The sequence below is a fragment of the Hyaena hyaena genome, unplaced genomic scaffold (genome assembly GCF_003009895.1).
Source record: "Hyaena hyaena isolate Hyena2069 unplaced genomic scaffold, ASM300989v1 scaffold_298, whole genome shotgun sequence".
NCBI lineage: Eukaryota > Metazoa > Chordata > Mammalia > Carnivora > Hyaenidae > Hyaena > Hyaena hyaena.
This window is the reverse complement of record NW_024080927.1, coordinates 1,696,051-1,720,954: the sequence shown is the minus strand read 5'-3', so window position 1 is coordinate 1,720,954 and position 24,904 is coordinate 1,696,051. Positions and strand designations below refer to the sequence as shown.

The 24,904-nt window shown below is 38.9% G+C and overlaps 1 protein-coding gene across 1 annotated transcript in view; it reads left to right on the top strand.

The window, feature by feature from the left end:
* The first annotated feature begins 8,997 nt into the window (after positions 1-8,997).
* The window catches only part of PPM1E (protein phosphatase, Mg2+/Mn2+ dependent 1E), a 221,537-nt gene continuing 205,630 nt past the window's right edge, over positions 8,998-24,904 (top strand). The window contains exon 1 of the mRNA XM_039247299.1: positions 8,998-9,482. Within this exon, the coding sequence (XP_039103230.1) occupies positions 9,028-9,482 (455 nt within the window). The 5' untranslated portion in view covers positions 8,998-9,027. The remainder of the gene's footprint in view (positions 9,483-24,904) is intronic.

Here is a 24,904-nt window from a genome sequence, read left to right as displayed (position 1 = left end):
CTAGCAATAGAAAAGTAATAAAAATTAATATAGCAGTCATATTTTTGGCAGCAAATGGAGATTATTTTAAAGTTATTGATCTAGAATGGAAAAGATGTAGCTAGGGTATATTGAGGAGAAAGGAGGAAGAAATTCTTATATAAAAACATTTCCATGTGTTCAGTTTTTTTCAGTTGTCAGGTATTCTATTGCTCCCTACTGGTCAGTGTGACAACACAACTGAATTAATATCTTAAAAGTACTTATATAGTATCCATCTTTCCATTCAATTTTTAAAATATGAGTGAAAATTTACACATTTTTATATTTACATTTTAACATTCAACATTAGGCCTGGTGTTAACCATTTTCCTAGGCACTAGATCTGAGATGATATATTCTTATTGTTATTACACTTTTTCAAAAATATAAAAACATTTGTTTTATCATTTGGGATATAGCAGCAACTTCAGATTGATAGCTTTTTATATTTAGCCATAATAAAATTGAAGCTTTTCTGGAAATAGTATTTTTTTCCCCTATAAAGAGATATAACAGGCATACTTTAGAATGGACAGAATAGTATAGATTTGCACAACCAAGAAAATATTAACTGGAGATAAATTGAGAAACGAATAGATTTTTATTAGTTGCAAGTACCAATTATTTGCCATATGTCAAATATTTTATTAACTTTAAAAAATTAATAGACTTTATTTTTTCGAGTTTTAGATTTACCAAAAAAACAGAGTGGAAAGGATGGAGAGTTCCCATATATGCCCTCTTCCCGACCCCCAGTTTCCCCAATTATTTAACATCTTACATTAGTTAGGTAGTTGTTATTTGACAATTCATTATTAACTAAAATACATAGTATACATTAGGGCTTTACTCTTGTTGTACATCCTGTGGGTTTTCACAAATGTCTAATGATATGTATCCACCATTATAGTATCATACAGAATAGTTTTTGCCACCCTGAAAATCCTCTGTGTTCTACCTATTCATCCTTCCCTACTTCCCTTGAACCCCTGGCAACCTATCATTTTAATTCTAGGTCATAATTTACTGCTAATTTCAAGTAAGCTCAATGTTCCAGAAGCACCTTTGAAGACCTAAACTTGTTTTAATGTATGCTTAATCCACTCATAATTATTTTGTATATATAATCCATTTTATAGTTCTTTAAAGTTGTGTTTGTTATTGTATCAGTTGTGATCCAGTGAAGAAATCAGAGGGAATAGAATACAGGGAATTGGTTATACAAGTAACAGAAGAACTGAAAAGTCAAAAGGGAAGGTGAGGCAGTCTTGTCTGGGTTGCTATAGCAAAAATATAAACTGGGTGGCTTATGATCAACAAAAATGTATTCCTCACAGTTCTGGAGGCTGAAAGGTCTAAGATCAGAGTTCTGGCAGATTCAGTGTCAGGTTACAGAAAGCCATCTTTATAATTTAAAAACCTCTTTTTTAATGTTTATTTATTTTTGAGACAGAGAGAGAGAGTGAGATACAGAATTGGAAGCAGGTTCCAGGCTCTGATCTGTCAGCACAGAGCCTGATGTGGGGCTCGAACTCACAAACCGTGAGATTGTAATCTGAGCTGAGGTTGGATGGTTAACCAACTGAGCCACCCAGGTGCCCCCAGAAAGCCATCTTTTTACTGTGTTGTCATATGGTAAAAAGGGAAAAGGGTATCTCCAAGTTTTAAATTCTATTTAGTTAACATATAGTGTAATATTGGTGATATTACATGATTCATCATATATAAACCCAGTGCTCATCACAAGTGCCCTCCTTAATACCTATCACCCATTTAACCCATTCCCTGCCCACCTCCTCTCCAATTTGTTCTCTATAGTTAAGAGTCTCTTATGGTTTGCCTTACTCTCTTTTTTTTCTCCTTCCCCTATGCTCATCTGTTTCTTTTTTTAAAAAATTTTTTAACATTTATTTATTTTTGAAAGCATGAGTGGGGGAGGAGCAGAGGGAGAGGGAAACACAGAGTCTGAAGCAGGCTCCAGGCTATGAGCTGTATACACACATACACCACTTCTTTATCCATTCATCAGTCAATGGACATTTAGGCTCTCCATAATTTGGCTATTGTTGATAATACTGCCATAAATATCAGGGTGCATGTACCTCTTCAAATCAGTATTTCATATCCTTTAGGTAAATACTTAGTAGTGCAATTGCTGGGTCATAGAGTTTTATTTTTAACTTTTTGAGGAACCTCCATACTGTTTTCCAGAGTGGCTGCACCAGTTTGCACTCCCACCAACAGCTTAAAAGGCTTCCCCCTCTCCTCCATCCTTGCCAACATCTGTTGTTTCCTGGGTTGTTAATTTTAGCCATTCTGACAGATGTGAGGTGGTATCTTATCATGGTTTTGATTTGTATTTCTCTGATGATGAGTGATGTTGAGCATTTTTTCCTGTGTCTGTTAGCCATCTGTATGTCTTCTCTGAAAAAATGTCTATTCATGTCTTCTGCTCATTTCTTTTTTTTAAATTCTATTTAATTTATTTTTTAAAATTTACATCCCAGTTAGTTAGCATACAGTGCAACAATGATTTCAGGAGTAGATTCCTTAATACATCTTAGCCATTTAGCCCATCCCCCCTCTCACAACCCCTCCAGTAACCCTCTTGTTTGTTCTCAGTATTTAAGAGTCTCTTATGTTTTTCTCCTTCCTCCTTGTTTTCACATTATTTTTGCTTCCTTTCCTTTATCATTTTTCTTAAAATGTTTATTTATTTTGAGAGAGAGAGAGAGAGAAAGTGGGGGAGGAGGGGCAGAGATTGAAGGAGAGAGAATCCTAAGCAGGCCTCACACCGTCAGCGCAGAGCTCAATGCAGGGCTCAATCCCACGAACTGTGAGGTCCACCTGAGCTGAGATCAAGAGCCAGATGCTCAATCAACAGAGCCACCCAGGTGCTCCACTTCTGCCCATCTCTTAACTGGATTATTTGTTTTTTGGATGTTGAGTTTGATAAGTTATTTATAGATTTTGGATACCCTTTATCAGGGTTAGCCAGGGTCAAGAAGTTATTTGTAAATATCTTCTCCCATTCTTTCGGTTGCCTTTTAGTTTTGCTGATTGTTTCCTTCAATGTGCAGAAGTTTTTATACTGATGAAGTCCTAATAGCTCATTTTTACTTTTGTTTCCCTTGCCTCCAGCAATGTGTCTAGTAAGAAGTTGCTATAGCTGAGGTCAAAGAGGTTGCTGCTTATGTTTTCCTCTAGAATTTTGATGGTTTCTTGTCTCACATTTAGGTCTTTCATCCATTTTGAATTTATTTTTGAGTGTGGTATAAGAAAGTGGTCCAGTTTTCCAGACACCACTTGTTGAAAAGACTGTCTTTTTTCCATTGGATAGTCCTTCCGCTTTGCCAAAGATTAGTTGACCATATAATTGGGGTCCATTTCTGGGTTTTTTATTCTGTCCCACTGATCTATGTGTCTGTGTTGTGCCTGTACCATACTGTTTTGATAACTACAGCTTTGTAATATAGCTTGAAGTCCCGAATTGTGATGCCTCTGGCTTTTCTTTTCTTTTTCAAGATTGCTTTGGTTATTCAGGGTCTTTTGTGGTTCCACACAAATTTTAAGATTGTTTTAGCTCTGTGAGAAATGCTCATGGTATTTTGATAGGGATTCCATTAAATATGTAGATTGCTTTGGGTAGCATAGACATTTTAACAGTATCTGTTCTTCCAACCCAGGAGCTTTTCCATTTCTTTGTGTCATCTTCAATGTCTTTCCTAAGTGTTCTTTAGTTTGCAGAGTACAAACCTTTTAACTCTTTGGTTAGGTTTATTCCTGGGTAACTTATAATTTTTGGTACCATTATAAATGAGATTGATTCCGTGATTTCTCTTTCTGCTGCTTCATTATTGGCGTATAGAAATGAAACAGATTTCTATGGGGTGACTGGGTGGCTCAGTTGGTTAAGCGGCCGACTTCGGCTCAGGTCATGATCTCACGGTTTGTGGGTTCGAACCCTGCGTTGGGCTCTGTGCTGATGGCTAGCTCAGAGCCTGGAGCCTGTTTCAGATTCTGCGTCTCCCTCTCTCTCTGACCCTCCCCTGCTCATGCTGTCTCTCTATCTCTCAGAAATAAAAAATAAATAAATAAAATTAAATTAAAAAAAAAGAAATGCAACAGATTTGTTGATTTTGTATTCTGTGATTTTGCTGAATTCCTGTATCAGTTCTGCAATTTTTTGGTGGAGTTTTCTGGGTTTTCTACATAGAGTATCATCTTGTCTGCAAATAGTGAAAGTTTGACATATTCCTTGCTGATTTGGATGCCTTTTATTTCTTTTTGTTGTCTGATTGCTGAGGGTAGGAGAGAAAGGTCTCTCTTTTTTTAAATGTTTATTTTTGAGAGACAGAGACAGAGAGACAGAGAAAAAGGGCAAGAGGGGGAGGGGCAGAGAGAGAGAGAGGGAGACACAGAATCCAAAGCAGGCTTCAGGCTCTAAGCTGTCAGCACAGAGCCTGATGCGTGGCTCTAACTCATGAACCATGAGATCATGACCTGAGCTGAAGTCAGAAGCTTAACTGATTGAACCACCCAGGCACTCTTCCTGAGCCTCTTTTTTAAGAACACTAATCCCATGACCAAGCTCTCATGATATAATCACTTCCCAAAGACCCCATCTAATAATACCGTCACCTTGGGTGTTAGGATTTCAACATATGAATTTTAGGAGAACACAAACCTTGAGTCTATATTAGGCAAGATTAGGAAGCTAGATGCCACTGCCATTTGGCTGACAGACAAATGGAAGATGCTGTTTCTGGAGCTTAAAGACTAGTATCATAGGCAAAAGTTGGAATATCAATAGACATGTCCCAGGAGAACAAAGCTATCAAGGAGATGCAGTAGGCATTAGAACTGAAATAGGGAACAGGAAATAAATATCTTGGTTTTTCACCTTTCTTTCCACCTTCCAATTTCCTGCCAATGCCTCCCACTGAGCAAATTTCAGCTTGAAGTTGAATGTTAAGGAACCTGGTGAACATACCCTGAAAGGGTCAGCCTCCCTACAATACAGACCAAAGAGGGGAGAAAGAATGGATATAAAAGCAAAAAGGACAGGGACTAACACATTAATCAATTCTTTTAAGCTTTTTAAAAAATGTTTATTTATTTTTGAGAGAGTGTGCAGGGGAGGGGCAAAGTGAGAGGGAGACAGAGGATCCAAAGTGGGCTCTGTGCTGAGAGCCTGATGCTGGGCTCAAATTCATGAACCATGAGATTGTGACACTTAACCAACCAAGCCATGCAGGTGTCTCCAATTCTTTTTAACTTTTAAAATCAATTTTATTGACGTATAATTTACTTACAATACCCTTATATAAAATGTACACTTTAATAATTTTTTAAGCTTATTTTTAAAATTTATTTTTATTTTTGGGGTGCTTGGGTAGCTCAGTTGGTTGAGCCTCTGACTCTTGATTTCAGCTCAGGTCATGATCTCACAATTAATGGGTTCAAGCCCTGCACTGGGTTCTGTGCTGACAGTGCAGAGTCTGCTTGGGATTCTGTCTCCTTTTCTCTCTCTACCCCTCCCCTGCTCACACTTTTTCTTGAAAATAAGAAAATAAAAATAAATAAAACATTAATTTTTTTGTTTATATTTTTTAAATTTACTTATTTTGAGAGAGAGATATAGAGAGAGCAAGCAGGGGAGCAGAGAGAGAGGGAGAGAGAGAATCCCAAGCAGGAACTGCACCGTTAGCACAGACACTGGGCTCGATCTCACGAACCGTGAGATCATGACTTGAGCCAAGATCAAGAGTCAGAAGCTTAACCAACTGAGCCACACAGGTACCCCCACTTTAATAATTTTTGACAAATGAATATACATGTGACGACCCACTCAAGATATAGAACATTTAATCCCCTAGTCCCTCCAAGTTCCCTTTTACTCTCTTGCCATGAATCTCCCATCCCACCTCAGTTCCTGGCAACCACTATTGATTAGTTTGGCCTGTCCTGTCCTGTCACTAGATTACTTTTGCCTCTTCTAGAATTTCATGGAAATGGATTCATATAGTATGTATTCTTTTGTGCCTAGATTTTTATCACTCAGCATGTTTTTGAGATTCATCTATGTTGTTTTTATCAGTTTCTTTTTACTGCTGAGTAGTAGTCTATTGTATCCATTCACCTATCGATGGACATCTGGGTTATTTCCAAATTTGAGCTATTATGAATAAAACTATTGTGGATATTTATGTACAAGGTTTTTTTTTTTTTTGTGGTGTGTATATGTGTTTGGTGACTACGTTTTCAATTCTTGTGGGCAAATATCTGGGAGAGGGGAATTGCTGGGTCATATGATAAGAAATTGCCAAACTCAACAATTCTTTTTAATTTTATAGATATCATTACTGTGAATTTCCATGAAAGGACATTGTGCATTTCCTCCAAAGAGCTAAGGGTTAGAGGGAGAACAATTCTTATGAGAAAAAAACCTCAAAGAATTTAAATACCTTTGATACATATGCTTCCATAGCTCAATTTTTTTTTTTTAATACATAGTAAGAAAGGGATTGGGGGAAGTGTAGAAGAGGAACTGAAAAGAAAAGTAAAGCAATGCAAAATAATGACTAAAAAGACTTCTTGACAATGGTAAAGTCATCCTACACAGCTGCTCTGAGATCCCAGAAGTGCTGTCAGCAACCTTCTGGCAAAGCTACTCTGTCAAATGAATGCAATAGGAACCATATTTGTGAAGGAATATCTTTATTAATATAAGCAAATACACCTCTCCTTTATAGTAATATAGAGGTGTGGGCTTTTTCCTTTACTTGTAGTCGTAATGTTTCCCCAACATTTAACACTTCCTTTTGAATATGTGAGTTGAGTCATAAATTAATGTCACAAATAAATGTCATCTAGATGAGGGAGGCAACTACATTTCAAAGTAGGAAGGTGTAGCTTGATATGAATTGTTACAGTTGACAGCTATGTACTACTGAACTAAATGACATCATGTCAAATTCTGAGATATTAAACAGTAGTTGGAATGTAATGTTGTGGACTTTCAGGTTTGCAGCCTTAAAAGTTTTGTCAATCTTTTCCAGACATTCTGAAAAGGAAATGAACAGGTGGTTTGAAAACAAAGACAAATGAGGACTTTAAAGGCTTTCTTGGCATTTCAATGGAAAGTTGTTCTACACTGGTGATGTTTTAAAGAAAACACATATAAATACATTTAGTTTGTCTGGAAACAGACTTATTTATTGGACCTTTCCATTTACTTTTGAGACAAAAATAAATAGTTATAGAAGACTCATGTGCGTTACTCACTGTACACTTTGTATCAGGTTTTATTTAATCTCAAACTAGGAGAAAGAATGGATGTCTATTTTATATGATGCCATAATGTACATTAGTGAGCTCAACCCACTTAATCTTAAAATAACAGTATCAGGTCAGGGATTTAGAATACAGTATTATATGAAAACAGTTGGCAGGGAGACTCTTTCTTCTGCCATTAATAGCTGACTAGAAATGGTATTTCTGACCCTAAATCTAACTGAAACCCAGAAACAATAAATGGAGAGGATGGGGTGGATAATTTGTGGATATGTTTTTCAAAGTAGAGAAAGAATCACTGTGTTTTTGCTGAATTATATGTTGCCATGGACATGGCAGTATGCAGTAATGATGCTATCATCTATACAGCTGTATAACACAGCTTCTCCCTCCCTCACCCCCCTCAGTAAGGCTTGAAAATAACAGGTTTGTGTGTAGTTTGGTAAGAAAATTAGGATCATTTGAAGTCGTTTCAGTTTCAATCTAAGAAAGAGGCTCGAGGGATGGGAAAGAAGAGCAAAGAAAATGTACAAAAAGTACATATTATGTAATAAAGTGTAGTATGTATTATGCAGAGCCTATAGAGGGGTGTCTTGGTATGCTGGAAAACTAATGGCTTTGCAGCAAAAAGACCTGGATTTTAGTCCTTGTTGCATCACTTGTGTGTGACCTTGACCAAAGTCACCATGTCTTTATGGTTCAGTTTTCTCCTCTATAAAATGGAATCATAATGATAATGCTATCTTCTACCTTAAGGTGCTGTTGTAAGGATTAAAGGAATGAAAACTTGTAATCTATAAAGTCCTATAGAAATAAGGCTTTATAGACATATTGCAGTGTTGAATCTTCAGAAGCAAGGAAGAGCAAAGGAAAAAGATTTTAGAAGGCTTTGGAAGCTGACAACCTGGGTTCTGATTACAATGCCATGGTTGGTAGCTTTGAAATCTTGAAGCAACTAAAGGACCTAATCTTGGTTCCTGTTTTTGAGAAATGAGGACAACACCACTTTCTTCGTAGAATCAAGTGAGAGAATATATGCAAAGCAACCTACCACTTGGTAGATGTTTGATAACCCCCTCCCTCAAATTACTTCTTAATGTCATCAACAACAAAAGGTGTTGACACTGTAGTATCTTTGAACAGATAGATACCTACACTAAGGCAAGGCAGGGACAGATAAGGAAAACTGAGGTAAATCCAATCCAAGTGGGAACCAACAGCTAGACTTAGAGATGTCTTAGTTCACTCTTACCCACTCGAGGCTAGGGTATCCATACAATAAAGGCATGCAGAGTTGGAGAGCGGTCGAGTGGAGTGTCCTTTCGACTCCGCGGGCTCGACGGGAGGGACCCTGAAATTCTTAATTAGAGCCGGTTGCCATGGCGACAGTCTCTAGGCAGCGTGGGCTGAGCTCTCCGGAGGGCTGGAGGGTGGGCCGCCACTGGACCCTGCGCGCGCGCCCGCCACCAACTTTCCCTCCAGACCCGGGAGGGGGCGGCACGCTCCGCCCCCGCCCCCGGGCCGCGCACGTCCGCGCTCGGCGGCGCGCACGCCTGCGGGAGCCCTCTCCAGGCAACCTAGTGCTGATCGCTCGTGCCGGTGTGGCAGTTAACAGCCTTTGCGGGAGCCCGAGGCTCGAGAGCAGCCCCCTCCCCTTCCTGGACTCCCCCCCCCCCCACTTTCCCGGTCGGCCCCGGGGCATGAGCAACGATGGCCGGCTGCAGCCCTGAGGAGAAAACTTACCGGCGCTTCCTGGAGCTATTCCTGGGCGAGTTTCGCGGACCGTGCGGCGGCGGCGAGCCTGAGCCGGAACCCGAACCCGAGTTGGAGCCCGAGCCCGAACTGGTAGTGGCTGAGGCGGCCGAGGCTTCGGTCGAGGACCCCGGGGAGGAGGCGGCCGCCGTAGCCGCGACGGAGGAGGGGGAGCAGGAGCATCAGCAAGACCCCGAGCCCGAAGAGGAGGCGGTGGAGGAAGAGGCGGTGGCGGCGGCAGAGGGCGAGGAGGAGGAGGCGGCGGCAGCCCGGGGGCAGTCGGCCGTGCCGCCGCCGCCGCAGCCCCAGCTGCCGCCTCTGCCCCCGCTCCCGCGGCCGCTGTCGGAGCGCATCACCCGTGAGGAGGTGGAGGGCGAGAGCCTGGACCTGTGCCTGCAGCAGCTCTACAAATAGTTAAGTAGCGGGGCTTGGCTGGGGGTGGGCCCGCTGTCCCCGCGCATCGGCCTCGACGCGGCTCTCTCGGCCCCTCAGCCGCTCTCGCTTCTTCTCTTCACCCCCACACCCGCGCCTCGCGCGGTTGGAAGCGCCGCAGCCGCTCCCGCTCGGGCGGTCGCTGCGAGCTGCCCACGCCCGCCTCGGCCTCCGCGCCTCCTGCCCGACCGGGAGCCGCCCCCGGCGCCCTCCCGCCGGCTCCGGCCCCTTCTTGCGGCTGCACCTCGGCCGCCCACTTCTTGCTCCACTTCACGAACACCCTTTTCCTTTAGGGCTTCTTTCTTTCAGAATTACGAGCTCTGTCTTCTTCCCAGCTCCCTTTCTCCTCTTGGAGGTTTGCTGCCACCCGGGTCTGCCTTTTCCCAGTCTGAGTCCCTTGTTTGGCGGCGGAGAGACGCGACTCCTTTATAAAGCTGAGCTGCGAGGTGCCTCCTGCGTAACCGCAAAAAACAGTGATAATAATTCGGCCTTATAACCACAGGAGGAGAGACTGGAGTAGATTTCCGTCAGTGCTGAAAGTGAAGCGGGCGTTAGATGGCTTAATCCCCGGAAGCCGAGTGTCTTTTAGTAAAGATTTTTTGGTAACTCGTAATTGAGGGAGGTGGGAAGGAATTGAGAGGGAAGGGTAATTAAGCACATTTTTACTAGCGAGGGTTCAGGTGAAAGACAGAGTTATAATTCGTTAAAGTGGAAAAGTCAGGCTGGTTTGGTAAAATTGCAATTACGTACAGTATTTTCAGTCCATTAAGTAGATGGGGTAGGGGAGAGAAAGCAGATGGCTTAGCTACACAGATGAAAGTCTAAAATAGAAAGGTCGAGGCTTTGCCTTTCATCCCAGTTCTGGTTTTTATGGGCTTGAAATAGAAACGGTTTACAATTGCGTTTCTTTCTAAATGGAATTGTTCTGAAATAATGACAGAGGAAAATACTGACAAATCTCTGAAAACATTGGTAAACCTGAGAGCGTCTTGGCATTCTGCTGATAGTTCGGATGGAAGCTGTTATTCTGGCCCCCCAAAAGTTTACTGCTGCAAGATTCACTGCCATTAAATTCAGACTCACTTCTTGGATTTTCTCAAAAGCCTGACTTAAAAGAAGGGCCTGGAAAGTAATTGTTAGGTCTTCATCCAATCTAACAGACACCTGATCAAATCATTCTTCTTATTGAAGCAGAGGTTTATCAATAGGGAAAAAACATTTAACATATCTGCTGTAGAAGTGGACTGTGTTGATGTCCTACACTTTATAAGCTATTTGAAATTTAATTTTGAAATACTATCCGGTTACCAAAGTAATAATGCTTTCTGGGAAATGTAAAAAAATAAAATGGCGTGTAATACCACCACCAGGGATAAACAATATTAACATTTTACAGTATTTCTTTATAGTGTTTGAAAACTATCATAGAAAAGGGCTTATGAAATGTCATTTATAAACACTAAATAAAGACACTTAAAACTTTCTACTTAAAATGAAATGGAAATGTTTACCAAAGTAGTGGAATTTATCTCAGTGTCAGACTAATTTTATTTTGACAGTTCTTACCTTTACAAATGCAGTGACAGAATTAATGAAACACAAACAGTAGAGAAGGTCCATTAAAAAGAGTCATTAGTTTATAACAACCATGAACATTTGCCATTCAAGATTTTTTAAAAACTGAAATCTATATAAAGATAAGTAAGATGGTAAGTAGATTTGTTTTTCCATATGGAAAGGAAGCAAGATTAGTTTCAGTATACGTAAAACTAGAAAAGGTATTCTAATGATAAATGACCATTTGAGAACAAGTTTGGATTTGAAGTAAAACTAGCACAGTTAGAAAATATGATTTCACCTAAAGTTAAAGATTTCATGATTTTTATTTACTGTGTTTTGTGCAAAAGCTATTAATCTGTTTTTATTCAGATATAAAATGGCTGGGTTGTTTATGTAAAGTATCTTCAAAATCTTTAACAGATTAAAAAAAGCAAATAGAAAACACAGTTTAAAAAATATACTTTTAAATTAACATTAAAAATTTTTTTTATATAAAAAATACTGTCAGTTCGTCACCAGAGTTAATACTGGAAGACACTGTAGAGGTAGATCATGTTTCTGTCTAAGCACTTTATTTTACAGATGAGAAAAGTGGATCTAAATTCACAAATGACAAATTATGTACAAGTAGTTCTGACATTTCTCAACATAAATTCTTAACTGCACAACTCTCCTTTACGTAGTCAAAATGATGGGTCCTCAAATTTCCTAGGAAATATTTTGAAATGATTCTGATTAGAAATATGTTGAGGGGTGCCTGGGTAGCTAAGTTGGTTAAGCGTTCACCTTCATGTCATGATCTCCTTGTTGGTGAGATGGAACCCGGAATTAGGCTCTGAGCTGACAGTGTGTAGCCTGCTTGGGATTCTCTCCCTCCCTCCTGCCCTCCCTCCTTCCCTCCTTCCCTCTCTCTCTCTCTCAAGTAAATAAACTTAAAAAAAAAAGGAAAGAAATATGTTGAAATTGGTTACTTGAGGAAGACTATTATATTTTTTTCCAAAATGTTTTCTCAACCACCCACTCCTTATTTTGGGAATTCTTAATGTGCATTAAAAACTCTGTCATACTTGTCAAATGGTACTAAAATTCCTTTTTTTAAAAAATTTTAAAATGTTTTATTTATTTTTGAGAGAGAGACAGAGACAGCATGAGCAGGGGAGGGTCAGAGAGAGAGGGAGACACAGAATCTGAAGACAGGCTCCAGGCTCCTAGCTAGCTGTCAGCACAGAGCCTGATGCGGGGCTCAAACCCATGGACCGTGAGATCATGACCTGATCATGACCTGAGCGATGTCAGACGCTTAACTGACTGAGCCACGCAGGTGCCCCTAAAATTCTTAAATAGAGCTACCTAAACTATATATTCACCAATTTGATAGTTGGGACTAGTGTAAGAAGAAAATCACACTGCACTTAATACCAGTTTTATAAGTCTCTAGTGTGTGTTTTCTGTTAGGTTTTTAGAAATATACCATACATAGCTGCTAAACAGACTAAGGTTCTCCAAAGAAAATGAAGAAAAGTGCTTATCTTCTCATTGCTGTTTTATGTATAGACTGGTTGAAAATTAAGAAAAAAAAAAGGTAGTGAATGTTTTTCCTCAATATTTTGCTTCTCCAGAACTTTAGAATAGGAACAGCAGATATAGTTAACATTCTTCATTTTGATGGAGTCTCAAGGACTAACTTGAGATATGCAGTTACTTAGATAAGTAAAGGATCAAGGTTTAAATAGACAAAATATAGTTATAATTAGCAACTTAAAAGTTTTTCAGAGAAGTATTTGGGATGAAGATTTTGCCTTCAAAATGGGAAATATATATTTAGATAGATAAAAACAACATGTAACAGTTTGAAAGAATAAGAACAACAAATTTGAAACTAGCAAAGATCTCCTTGGATGAGAAAGACCTCTGTTGTGGGCTATAAATACCTTTTTAGGGACCATTTAAACATTTTTTCCAGTTTATTAAACCTTAGGAATCAATGATAAATGCATGTGATATTTTAGAACTGTTTTACTGAATTGATCTATTGTCAATAAAAAATTCCAATGATTTACATATAGCCTTTTTCTAATGACAATATTAGGGTTTTTGAGGTTAATGAGGTACTGTCTTTGAAAGGGTGGACATGAGATATTTTGTAGCTTTCAAACAGTTTGCAAGTAAATAAATAACTATAAATAAGTGAATAACTGATCTTAGAGCAGATATGAATATGAGGCTACGTGTATAGGTTACATGGGTCAATACTGTGTATTTTGTCTACACTATATTGAGGATAAATCTATTTGTTTTAATCCAGAAGCCCATGCTGTGAAGTCTTTACTAGAGATATATGTCATTAATGTTTTTAGAGCAGTTGTTTCCTCAGTTACTCATTGGACTTATTGATGGGGAGACAGATATTCCAGCACTCTGGCAAAGTTAAGTAGTTCCAGATAGTAATGAGGGGTGGGGGTGGGGGGCACTTTTAAAATGGCTTTGAAAAGAAAATCTTTGGTTATAGACACTAATAATTCAGTTATATTGAATTATGTGAAACATTAATAAGTTTGACATAGGTCAGAAACTTTGTCTCACTTTTACATATATCAATAAAAAATACATGGATGCAAGTTTTATAATATTCATTTAAAACTACACATTTTTTCTTATTAGTAAGTAATAAATAGGGGTGCTTGGGTGGCTCAGTTAGTTAAGTGTCCAGCTCTTGATGTCAGCTCAGGTCATGATCTCATGGTTCTGTGATTGAGCCCTGTGTTAGGCTCTGTGCTGACATTGCGGAGCCTGCTTGGGAATCTCTTCTCCACTCTCTGCCCCTCCTTTACTTTTTTGTGCTCTCTCTGGCTCAAAATTATGAAATGAACTTTAAAAAAAAAGTAAAAAGTGTTCACTATAAGCAGCAGAGAAAATTCACATTAGTAGAAAGAAGAAGAAAATTATCAAGCATTCATTGTTAACCGTAGTTTTCAGGTTTTATTCCTGCCTCTCAAGTTGCTGATTTTCTGTGAGCTTTTAAGTACTCCGCCTATCCCTTGAATATTGATGTTTGGTCCTTAGCCTTTTCAGCTCTGATGTCTGTCCTGTTTGTAGTTGATATCAATTTCTCCCATGACTTTGGATATTTGATTCCCAACTCTGTTTCTTTTCTTTTTTTTTAATGTTTTATTTAATTCTGAGAGAGAGAGTCAGGGTGATCAGGGGAGGGTCAGAGAGAGAGAGAGGGAGACACAGAATCTGAAGCAGCCTCCAGGCTCTGAGCTGGTTGTCAGCACAGAGCCTGACGCGGGGCTTGAACCCACGAACTGTGAGATCATGACCTAAGCCGAAGTCAGATGCTTAACCGACTGAGCCACCCAGGCGCCCCTCCCAACTCTGCTTCCATCTTTGCTTGGAAAGATAGAACAGTTCTACCTAGATATCCAAAAGGCTTCTCACTGTTCAGAACCTAATTCAATCCTCCAACTCCCTCTGTCTCCCCCAAAACAAACAAAACTAAAATCTGTTTCTCTTTCTGGGAGGTCCGTTCCTGATTTCTCTTTTTCTCACCCCTCACATTCAGTCAATTTTGCCTTGTAAACATCTCATAGATATGTCCTTCTCCATTCCCACTGTCATTGTCATCTTTTGCCAATCTTACTCTTCTCCAGTGTATTCCAAAGTGATTCCTCTAGAATCTGTATTAGTAGATTGTCTAATTGTCACCCACTGCTTAAACATTTTACTCTTTTCTCAGAGTTAGCCAGACTGAGAGATTAAAGGCACAACCCTCAAGACCACCAAGTCTGCCCAGGACTTCTGACCCAGCTGCAAGGAGTTAGGGTCCAGCTATAGAGTTAGATGGAAGAGACCACACAAGACACCCTCACATCTGACATCAACTGTAAGTTTAGGGATTTCTAAAAACCATCCCTAGATTTGATAATCTACTGGAAAAACTCATAGAACTCCCTGAAGGCTATTGTACTAACAGATATTGTTCATTATAGAGAAAAATTACAAATTACGACCAGCCAGGGGCACCTGACTGTCTTAGTTGGCAAATCATGTGACTTTTGATCTCCGGGTTGTAAGTTTCAGCACCATGGTTGGGTGTAGAGTTTGCTTAAAAATCTTTAAACAAAAAGCAGGGGGTGCCTAGGTGGCTCAGTGGTTAATTAAGCATCCGGGTCTTTCTTTTCCTTTTTTTTTTTTAATTTTTAAAAAATGTTTATTTTTGAAAGAGAGGAATACAGTATACAAACAGTGGAGGGGCAGAGATAGAGGGAGACATAGAATCCAAAGCATGCTCCGGTTCCAAGCTGTCCGCATTGAACCCAGGCAGGGCTCAAACTCTCAAACTGTGAGATCATGACCTTAAAGTCAGACACTTAACCAACTGAGCCAGTCAGACACCCCAAGCACTTGACTCTTGATTTCACCTCAGGTCATGATTTCATGGTTTGTGAGTTGGAGCCCCGCGTCTAGCTCTGTGCTGATGGTGTGGAGCCTGCTTGGGATTCTCTCTCTCTCCCTCTCCTTTTGCCCCTCCCTCCCTCCCACCCTTTCTCTCTCTCTCTCTAAAAATATATATATAAACTTAAAAACAAAATAAAAACAAAACAAAACAAAACAGAAAACAAATTAGGACCAGCCAAAGGAAGACATGCATGGACACAGTATAGGAGAGTTTCAAATGTGAAACTTCTATTCTCTTCAGGGATGTGCTCCCCTCTCCAGGATTAATGTATGATAATAACACTTAGAGTATTCTAGCCCAAGAAGCTCACCTGAGCTTCAGTGTCCAGAGGTTTTTTGTTTCGTTTTGTTTTTAAGTTTTATTTATTTAAGTAATCTCTATGCCCAGCATGGGGCACCCTCTTCCAACTGAGCCAGCCAGGGGCCCTGGTGTCCAGAGTTTTTATTGAGATTTATTGATTTGTTGGACTGGAAGTCAGGCTGATACCACGTGGTCCCAGGGGCCCATCATAAATAACAAAGGCACTCCTATTACTCCAGAAATTCCAAAGTTTAGAGGTTACCTCCTGGGAGCCACAGAAAAAGGCCAGACCTCTTTCTGAGCAAGGCCAAGTTCTTTACTATATACTTTCATTACTTATCTCTCCACTGCCCTTTAGATAAAATCCAAAGAAGGCCCTATAATCTTATCCCATCAGCTTCATCTCTGAATCACTGTCCCAATCCCACCTCTACAGCTCTAGAAACTACAGCTATTTTAGATTACTAATATATTAGTTTGAATGTGCTGTGTTTGGTCTTACCTCTGCACCTTTGCCTATAACACACTATCCCTTCTGCCTGGAATACTATGCACCACCACTCCCACCCTGCCCAATCCAATCTCTTACCCATTCTTTAAGTCTCCATTTAACAACAGCTTATTCACCATCTCCACACTCATTAATGAGTTAAGTGTCTTTTCCATGTGCTCCTCTAGAATACCCAATGCTTATTCCTTTTGTAGCACTTGTTTGATTCATTTTTTTTCTCAACAAATATGTGTTTTTTACTAGAGCAGTGATTTTCTTTAAAAAATTTTTTTTAATGTTTTATTTCTGAGAGAGAGAGAGAGACAGCGTGAGCAGGAGAGGATCAGAAAGAGAGAGAGACACAGAATCCGAAGCAGGCTCCAGGCTCTGAGCTAGCTGTCAGCACAGAGCCCGATGTAGGGCTTGAACCCACGAACCGTGAGATCATGACCTGAGCCGAAGTCGCATGTGACTCTTAATCTCAGGATCTTGAGTTCAAGCCCCACATTGGGCATGGGGCCTACTTAAAAAAAAAAATTACTGGTGAGAATTTGTGTGTGCAAATGTGCATGTGTGTATGTGTGTGTGTATGTATGTAATTTATAAATATCTGTATACATATACAGATATTCCATATGTATACATATATACCATATATATAGGTATATATATATGGTTGGGGAGAGAGAAAAGTATACACATGTGGGGGAGGAGGTTCATGGTGCTCCAAATATTTTGGTAGGGTGCCTGAGCAAGTGTTTGGAGGCATTTGCATTAGATTTATAGGTACATATATTGAGAGGTACATATACAAAATACAATAAATATTTGCTAATCCAGTGAATGAGCTGAGATTAAAAAAAAAAAAAAAAGATTAGTTCTAGGGTGCCTGGGTGGCCCAGTCAGTTGAGTGTCTGACTTTGGCTTAGGTCCTGATCTCACTGTTTGTGGGTTTGAGCCCTGTATTTGGCTCTGTGTTGACAGCTTAGAGCCTGCAGCCTGCTTCGGATTCTATGTTTCCCTCTCTCTCTGCCCCTCCCACATTGCTTTCTCTCTCTTTCTTTCTCTCTAAAAAATAAATAAACATTAAAAATAAATTAAAAATAAAAAAACTAAAAAAATAAAAGTATAGTTCTTACTATTTTAAACTGCTTTTTAAAAAACTTAGTTAAAAATAAACTTAGTAAATTTTGATGCATTACAAAACTTATTATAGAAAATTTTAAGTATATGAAAAATAAAATAATACATTCATCACCCACCCTTAGCAATGATCAGTTTGTTGCCAGTCTTGTTTCATCCTAACCTCCAGACTTCTCATCGCACCTCCCATTATATCCTGTGTAACTTTAAAATGAGCACTCAGTAATTTAATCACAATTTTGTTAGACTTTTTAGGTGTTAAGCAGTTTTTAGTTACTCTAAGAATACTGTGATGCTCATACTTTGGGCAAACTTTTAATTTTCTTAGAGTGTATTTCTAGTGTTGGGACTGTGTTAAAACATACTTAAATATTTAAGGCTTTTGATTCATAGTTTTAAAATGTCCTCTAACAAGGCTTTATTAGTTTACCATCTAAGCAGATATATATTTAAAAAGAATATTTTTTTGGTATTATGAAATACTTTGAATATTTACCAAATAGAAAAATAAAATATCCATATACCCATCATTTGGTTTCAACAAATTATCATAATTAGGATTATTTTAAAGAAATGAAACACTTCATATGGAATTGAAGACTTTGTTTTCACTCTCTTCTCTGAACCCATTTCTTTTTTCCCAAAGGTAATCTGAGAATTCTTGTAATGTATCCTTCTGTTCTGTATTTTTATATTTTTACTACACATGAATTTGTATGGTGTCAATATATGCTGGGCTTTTAATTTGTTTTTGTTCTTATAACTAGTTATCTTGAGACTTTTAAAAAAAAATTTGTTTCTGTTGATACATAGAGATTTAGGTTTTTTTTCACTTTAGCTACTATATAGCATTCCATTGTCTGATTTATCCAGTCTATTACAGACATTTGGGTTGTTCTGATTTTTAGTTTAACAATAGCTACTCTAATGGATAAATCCAAAAATCTCAAAAGTTTAACATAGTGTTGATTTCTTGCTCACAGAGTAACCCTCAATGGAGAGAAAAGGTTGTCTTCTAGAGAGTGATTAAGGGATCCAGGCTAATAGAGGGTATGTCACCTTCAACCTGTAGTTTCCAAGGTTGCTTTAGGCATCAACATCCATACAGCAAGCATAGAAGAGTGGAGAATGGTGTTGGAAGTTTTTAGGAGCCAGTCTTTAGAAAGGGCATATATTATAATTCTTTACATTTCCCATTTAATAGAAGGCAAGTCATAGGTGGCCCCATAGGCACCACCTATGGCCCACATTGCACAGCAGACAGAACTGATAACAGTTCTACACTATGGGAAAAAGAGCACAAAACTTTGGTGGAGAGTTGGCATTCTCTGCTCTACAAATAATTCTACAGTTTGGACGTGTCTCCTTTTGCATATGTTTATAGATTTCCTGGGTATATACCTAAAAGTGGGATTGTCAGATTGAATTACTTACACTTTGACTTTGTTAGTTAGATATTACCAAATTACTCTGTCCAGCTTCATTGTATGAGAGGTTTGTTTGGTCAGTGTTCTCACTAATATTTGAACTGCCATACCAGTCAGCTTGTATTTTTACAGAGCTGTGTGCCATTAATGTCACTGAACTATGAGGGAAAGGAATACTTGTAGTTGACTGGCATTTTGGAAGAGGACACTTGCCTGAAAGTCTAGACCAGTGCTGTCCAAAAGGAGTATAATTGAACCACATATGTAATTGAAAATTTGGTAACCACATTTTAAAAATTGAAAAGACATAGGTGAATTTAGTTTTAATAATTTAGTTAACCAAAGACAGTACATCCAGGTATCATACATTGAAATATATTACCATTTAACATGTAATCAATATTAAAATATTATTGAGGTATTTTAATTTTTAAAAATTATTTTAGAGCCTGTGAGCAGGAGAGAGAGTCACAGAGAGAGAGAGAATGAATCTTAAGCAGGCTCCATGCAGTTCATGACCTGAACTGAAATCAAGAGACACTTTTATTTTATTTTATATTTTTATTATTATTTTATTTTACAAATAGTTTATCATCAAATTAGTTTCCACATAACACTCAGTGCTTATCCCCACAAGTGCCCTCCTCCATGCCCATCCCTCCTCCCCCCCACATCCATCAGTCCTCAGTTTTTGTCAGCATTCAAGAGTCTCTCATGGTTTGCCTCTCTCCCTTTCCCCCACCATTTCCCCCCTTCTTCTCCCCCTTGTTCCTCCGTCAAGTTCCTCCTAATCCTCCTATACGTGCAAACATATGATATTTGTCCTTCTCTGCCTGACTTATTTCGCTCAGCATAACACCCTCAAGGTCCATCCATGTTGCTACACATGGCCAGATTTCATTGTTTCTCATTGCCATGTAGTATTCCATGGTATAGATAAACCACATCTTCTTGATCCATTCATCTGTTGATGGACACTTAGGCTCTTTCCATGTTTTAGCTATTGTGGAGAGTGCTGCTATGAACATTGGGGTACATGTGCTCCTATGCCTCAGCATTTCTGTATCCCTTGGGTAAATTCCTAGCAGTGCTATTGCTGGGTCATAGGGGAGTTCTATTGTTAGTTTCCTGAGGAACCTCCACACTGTTTTCCAGAGGGGCTGTACCAGTTTACATTCCCACCAATAGTGTAGGAGGGTGCCCGTTTCTCCACATCCTCGCCAGCATCTAGAGTTCTCTGATGTGCTCATTTTAGCCACTCTGACTGGCGTGAGGTGGTATCTCAGTGTGGTTTTGATTTGTATTTCCCTGATGAGGAGGGATGCTGAGCATCGTTTCATGTGTCTGTTGGCCATCTGGATGTCCTCTTTGGAGAAGTGTCTGTTCATATCTTCTGCCCATTTCTTCACTGGGTTGTTTGTTTTTCGGGGAGCACATTCTTATACATAGGATTGTTTCTGTTTGTGATTAATAGTTTTATGTATTTAGGTGCTCATATTCGGTGCGTAGACATTTATAATTGTTAGCTCTTCCTGATGGATAGACCCTGTAATTATTATATAATGCCCTTCTTTATCCCTTGTTACTATCTTTACTTAAAATTTTTTAATGTTTTATTATTTCTGAGAGAGAGAAAGAGAGAGAGGCAGCGTGAGCAGAGGAGGGTCAGAGAGAAAGGGAGATACAGAATGTGAAGTAGGCTCTAAGCTAGCTGTCAGCACAGAGTCTGACGTGGGGCTCAAACTCACGAACCGTGAGGTCATGACCTGAGCCGAAGTCAGATGCTTAACTGACTGAGCCACCCAGGCACCCCTCCCTACTGTCTTTACTTTAAAGTTCAGTTTGTTTGATATAAGTATAGCTACTCCAGCTTTCTTTTGACTTCCAGTAGCATGATAGATATTTCTCCATCCCCTTACTTTCAATCTGAAGGTGTCCTCCAGTCTAAAATGAGTTTCTTGTAGGCAGCAAATAGATGGATTTTGTTTTTTATCCATTCTGCTACTCTATTGTCTTTTGATTGGAGCATTTAGCCCATTTACATTCGGTGTTATTGAAAAATATGGGTTTAGAGTCATTGTGTTCTTTGTAGGATTCATGCTTCTGGTGGTGTCTCCGGTACCTTGTGTTCCTTGCAACATTTCCCTCACGGAATCCCCCTCAGGATTTCTTGTAGGGCTGGTTTAGTGGTGATTGATTCTTTCAATTTTTGTTTATTTGGGAAGACTTTTATCTCTCCTTCTATTCTGAATGACAGGCTTGCTGGATAGAGGATTTTTGGCTGCATATTTTTTTTCTGTTCATCACATTGAAGATTTCCTTCCATTCCCTTCTGGCCTGCCAAGTTTCAGTAGATAGGTCTGTCACCACTCTGATAGGTTTCCCTCTGTATGTTAGGGCCCTTTTATCCCTAGGTGCTTTCAGAATTCTCTCTTTGTCCTTATACTTTGCCAGTGTCACTATGATATGTCGTGCAGAAGATCGATTCAAGTTACGTCTGAGGGGAATTCTCTGTGCCTCTTGGATTTCGAAATTAGCATTTTTTATATGGAGTTTTCAAAATCCTGTGTATCTTTTGCACTTATAGCACATCTCACTGTAAGATATCATATTTCAAATATTTAGTAGCCATATCAGGCTAGTGACTATATTGAATTGCACAGGTTTAGCCTTAATAAAAACAACTTTAATTCTGTATCACGTACCTGACATTTAATTTCAGAGTCACATTTAAATGTGTTCTCCAATAACCAACTACATCTTTATTTAGTCTTTGGAGGAATAGCAAGCTGAATTTATTTTTCTTAGATTTCTTTCTATGACGAGAATATAATCTGATTTAGATTACTAAATTGTTAACTTCTCACACAGTGTATGGGGCGATAGTTTTCCGTTACTTTTCTGTTGTTGTGTAATGTGTTACTTAAAACAATGCCCATTGTTATCTTACAGTTCTGTATAGGTCAGAAGTCCAGGAATGTTCCACTAGGTTCTCTGCTTAAGGTTTCAAGTTAAGACCAAAGTGTTGGCCAGACTGAACTTATCTGGAGGCTCAAGGGAATGCTCTACTTCCAAAGCTTATCCTGGTTGTTAACAGAATCTAGATCATCATGAAAGATCTCGAGGTCCCTATTTCCTTGGTGGTTGTCATGTAGGGGCTGATTATCATGCCTAGAAGCCAGCCACCCACATTCCTTCTCACAGAACCCTCTTCATTTTCAAACCACTAATGGCACATCAAAATCCTTCTCATTCTTCAAATTTCTTTGCCTTCCTTTGCTGTTGCCAGAGAAAGCTGTCTGCTTTTAAGGACTCATTTGATTAGATCAGACCCACTGAGATAATCTCCCTATTTTAAGATCAACTTGCCATATAATATAACACAATCAACAGGAGTGATATTTCATTAGTCTCCACAGATTTTAGCTGTTAAGAGTGGGGGATCTTTGAGGGACCATTTTAGTAATTTTTCATATCTCAGAGAAGCAAGATAGCAGAGCATTTTAATTATTTTGTTTAAAGGTCTTTTAATTCCACTTCTAAATGAAAGAAAAATACTCTGCCTGTTTCTTTTCGTCTCCTTTTCTACCAGCCTGGTCCCAGTTTTCATCAACTCTAACTTAGCTTCCTGTAGCAGTACTCTAAACTATTTTTACTTCCACATTTCCCTCCCATCCATCGTCCATCAGTTTTCCATACAGCAGTTATCTGACTTCATCTTGACTGGGCTCTGTTTGTGCTCAGTTATTACGGTTCAGTCGCAGTGGGCTTCCTTTAGTTCCCAGAACCTGTCATGCTCTGTCCTGAGGACCTTGGAGCTTTTGTTTTGTTTTCCCAAGCAGCTTTTCCTTTTCTTTCCAACTACCCAACTCAACCATTAGGTTTAAAGTATCTCTTTCTCAGAGAGCTGTTTCCTTACCTGTGGTCTAAATTAAGTCTTTTTTGTTTTTGTTTTTGTTTTTGTACCATCCTTTTTCTTTAGATCCATTTATCACAATTTATATATATGCATGCATTAGTTGTTTAAGGTATCTTCTCCAGAATGAGGGCAAGAGATAAAGACTGTTTTGTTGTTCTTTTTATATCTAGCATCTAGTACAAGTCCTGGCCCATAGTAGGCAGTTATTTGTTGAATAAGCAAATAAATCAACTTTTTCTCTGCTTGATCTAACAGATTGTTTCTTTTTCAGATTTTTATAGGCCTATTCTCATTCTCTTCTATCTCTTTGTTATTATTTTCTTCTGCGGCTCTCCTCTGAACGGTAGAGGAGGTTTCCTATTTTATGTTATTTTTGGTAGGTTTGTTAACATTTTCAACTAGCTGTAGCAATGTTTACAGTTCTCATTATTAACACTCCACGGTTTTGCCAATGAACATTTTCATGTACTTAAAAGAGTTTTCGGGGCGCCTGGGTGGCTTAGTCGGTTAAGCGTCCGACCTTCGCTTAGGTCATGATCTCGCGGTTCGTGGGTTTGAGCCCCGCGTCGGGCTCCGTGCTGACTGCCAGCTTGGAGCCTGGAGCCTGTTTCAGGCTGTGACTCCCTCTCTCTCTGACCCTCCCCTGCTCGCGCTGTCTCTCTCTCTCTCTCCTAGAAATAAACAAAACAAAACAAAACAAAACAAAACAAAAATTAAAAAAAAAAAGTTTTCATGTAAATTCTTTGAGAATATAGTGAACAATGAAAAATTTGAATAATATTAATAATAATACCATATAGAGAAATGAGCTAGTTAATAGATTGAGAGGATTCTTTTTTTGTTTTAATTTTTTTTTTAAATTTCTAGGAGAGAGAGAGAGAGAGAGAGAGCGTGAGCAGGGGAGGGTCAGAGAGAGAGGGAGTCACAGACTGAAACAGGCTCCAGGCTCTGAGCTGGCACTCAGCACAGAGCCCGACGCGGGGCTCGAACCCACGAACCGCGAGATCATGACCTAAGCGAAAGTCGGACGCTTAACCGACTAAGCCACCCAGGTGCCCCAGATTGAGAGGATTCTTAATTCCTTGTGTGCATTTTTACTTAAGGCTTTACCTTCTGGTGTATAGGTCTGAGAAGGACCAGTCCATTACGTCTTACTTTAGTTTAAGTCATCAAGGAAAAAAAAATCTGCTGGTTAGAAACATCAAACATATTTTTTTTCCTGGTGACTTGATTCCATAATGATGTATACAATTCCCACAGAAACATTATAGTTTTTTGCCTGGTATGGATTTGAAGTATTTGACCTACTTACTAGAAGACACAACTTCTGGTCTTTGATCTTACATAGGAGTTTCTTATTCACATTTTTCTACTTTGTGAATCTAAAATTAAAAACTAAAACAAAAAATTGCTTTCTAATAAGCCTGTTTTTTGATAATTATATTGTGCTACAGCTAATATTCACCTTTGCATTAAAAGAAAAGCAACAAAGAATAAAATGTAATGCCTTTAAGGTGCAAGTAGTCACTACACTAAGGTATAGTATTTGTAAAATCGTGTTTGAGGTATGTAATAGATAAAATTCTTTCTTAGGCCAAAACTCTAGAGGGCAGGAATCATGTTGTGAACATGTTCTTGTTGAACCTATAAGTTCTCACATAAATATGAGAGGTGACCATCAGTAAATTAGGCTATCACTGATTTTGCAATAGAAATGACCTCTGAAGTTGTGAGATTTGATTTCTGGCAATTGTGAATATTTATTAGTTCTTAGAGCCTTCGTTTAAGGCAGCTTATAAATACAGTCTCATCTGTTACTTGGATTTGTCATGTTCACAATCTACTCTATATACAATTAGAAGAATAAAAATATCTTCAACTTTTCAAGGTCATGGAAAGTTAACTGCATTTAGAAACAATTTTCGGTCTTTTAAAACAGGTAAATATTAATTTGCATTTAAATGCTCTTTGCCAGGATATTCTCTAATCTTGAATTGGTAAATATAAATGTCTTTTTGTAAGACTTAGTTAACAGTGTAAACCTGCAGAGAATTGGCATTGTCTGCACCTGAAATAATAATTGTGGAATCAGTGGTAGTTAT